General features: G+C 40.9%; 1 protein-coding gene across 1 annotated transcript; it reads right to left on the bottom strand.

Annotated features, from left to right (window-relative positions):
• Positions 1–378: 378 nt before the first annotated feature.
• On the bottom strand, positions 379–1311 carry LOC143689938 (olfactory receptor 8S1-like). Its single transcript, XM_077167968.1, has one exon. The coding sequence runs from the start codon at positions 1309–1311 to the stop codon at positions 379–381; it is 933 nt and encodes a 310-aa protein (XP_077024083.1).
• Positions 1312–2653: the final 1342 nt, after the last annotated feature.

Here is a 2653-nt window from a genome sequence, read left to right as displayed (position 1 = left end):
CTTCATTCCCAACACTCACACCTACCTCAGATTCAAGATCGTCAGGCTTGTTCTATATTTCCTCCTCTGGTGGGCTGGACACTTGACTATTTGTTCACTGAAATGCATAGAAAAGAGAAGCAAGATAGGTTGAAGACCAATCAGTGCAGCTAGAAGTCTTTCCATGGAAAAAAACTGGATTGACATGGTTATTTGAACATTTGGCTGCCTCTAAGACAGAATGAATATAAAGCATCCTTCTTCACCTGCCCCAACCCTATTAATTTCTAAAACACTTTTTTGGATCCAATATCAAGGGAAATCAAGAAACAATCTTATTGTCATTCATGAGATATATTGCTATACTAAACTAATTCCACTGCATCCTCTTCAGGTCAGCTATCTGATATATTGAAGATATTTTCTCAAGGTCCTTTTCGTAGCTGCTTTCACCTCATTGTTTTTCAGGCTATAGATGAGGGGATTCACTAAGGGAGTAATTACACTGTACTGTACAGAGAAGATCAACTCCAATGGTGAACCCGAGACTGGCATTAGATAATGAAGAAAACCTGAACCATAAAACAGGAGTACCACAGCGAGGTGGGAGGAGCAGGTGGAGAAGGCTTTGCTTCTACCTAAGGAGGAACTGATGTTCAGGATGGTGGAGACAATGGGGATGTAGGAATAAACAATTAGGAAGCAGGTTCCAATTCCATGCAGGATGCTGGAGCATAGTAGGACTGCAAAATTGGTAGATACGTCATAACAGGACAGAGGGAAGAGAGAGGGCAGATCACAGCTGTAGTGGGGAATGGACTTATCACAGAAGTCAAAGTTCATAGTTAGAAGGATGTTGACGAATGCATCCAGAAAGCCCAGGCCCCAGGATCCCCACACCATCCCCTTACAGAGCTGGTTGCTCATCATCTGTCCATAAAGCAGAGGGTGGCAGATGGCAACATAGCGGTCATAGGCCATCACAGACAGCAGGCAGGCTTCCGTGCCTCCAGACTCAAATACAAAGAAGACCTGAGCCAGGCAGCCTCCAACAGAGATGGTTTTCTTCTGAGACAGGAGATTCTTCAGAAGCGCTGGCACTGTGGCAGAAGAGAAGCAAAAATCCAGGAAGGAGAGGTGACTCAGGAAGAAGTACATGGGAGTTTGGAGGTGAGAATTTGCCCTGAAAACCAAGAGCATCAACAGGTTCCCGATCAGGGTCATGATGTAAATTCCCAGGAATAGCACAAATAGCAGAGCCTGGACATGGGGGTCAGCAGAGAGTCCAAGGAGGCTGAACTCAAGGATGGTGCTGTGGTTTCTCAAGGTCATTTAAGAGGCTGATCCCTAGGGAAAAATTATGGACAAACTTGAAACCTTTGTTGACCATACTCAATTACCAGGAGGTTGGTGCTTCCTCCTAATCAATGTAGAGTTCATATATGCACTTATTGATTCTTTTCTTCCCGTACTGATATTATTCTTCAATTCTCTCTCTCTTTTTTTTTCATGGGCAGGCACCAGAAATGAAACTGGGTCTCCAGCATGGCAGGTGAGAGCTCTGCCTCCTGAGCAGCCATGGCCCTCCCTATTCTTCAATTCTTGACCTATGATAACACCTCATGGATGATAGTCTGTCTCAGAGGCTGGTGAAGACATTTATGAATATTCTCAAACTGGATTATGACCAATATGCTCTTTTTAAATGTATAACTTTGCTCAACAATATTCCGTACACCTTGTAGGTTCTAGTGGGCTTCCTAGAGGGGATGTTCCAAATCTTGTTTTATTGCTTATGTTATTTAGTCTTTCACTTCTTCCCAAATCTAGTCATGATAATATTATTTTGATGATATTATTTTCTTCTGTAAAAAAACAGGGCACTTTCATACAAATTGTTCATTTAATCTTTGGGACAAGACTGAAATACGTATACAGTAGAGTGTGTATGCTTACTATGGGTGTGTGTGTGAGATTATTTTGCTTTTTATTTGGAGGATAGAATAGAAGGAATAGGGAATAATATTCTGCATCTATTTTGCTGCCAAGAAAATTGAGTGTAAGATGCTGTATAACTTGCCTAACTTGACAATTTTAACAGTCAAGATTTGACTCCATTATGTAGGTCTGAAGACAAGAGGTCATATCACCATGAAGTAACTTCCAATCAAGTGTTGGTTTTTCATGTACTCTATCATCTGGCATCTACTGACATTCATTATTGTCCAAATACTACCCTATGGAGGGCCTCAATGCTGAGAACAGCCTAGTGTACTTCCCTCTGATCACCCCATGGGCTATCTTTCCTTTTTCTCAAGCACGTGCTCTGCATTGAATGCCTTATCTTTCCATCTAAATCTTACTTATATTTAACCTCTCACCAAAATTTCAACTTCTTTTTGAGAAACTTCTTCATTGTATACTTTTCTGAACTTATGAGTATGTTTAATCATTGGACAACTATTATTCACCATCCCAAACCCTTATATTTTTGACTCCCAGAACCAGTTAGGTGCAGATCATGGCACTGAGATATTGTAAATAGGGAAACAAAAGTAGTTGTGTATCTTACTGTTTAACACCATTATTTCCACTCTTATCTCTCTGATTTCAAGAACGAGCTCTTTTTATCTTGGCCCAACAGCTCCCTATTAAGGCTTTTTTTTAGACATTC

This window comes from Tamandua tetradactyla, chromosome 7, assembly GCF_023851605.1.
Source record: "Tamandua tetradactyla isolate mTamTet1 chromosome 7, mTamTet1.pri, whole genome shotgun sequence".
Classification (NCBI taxonomy): Eukaryota; Metazoa; Chordata; class Mammalia; order Pilosa; family Myrmecophagidae; genus Tamandua; species Tamandua tetradactyla.
The sequence above is the reverse complement of the archived record's forward strand: the minus strand, read 5'-3'. Positions and strand labels throughout refer to the sequence as shown.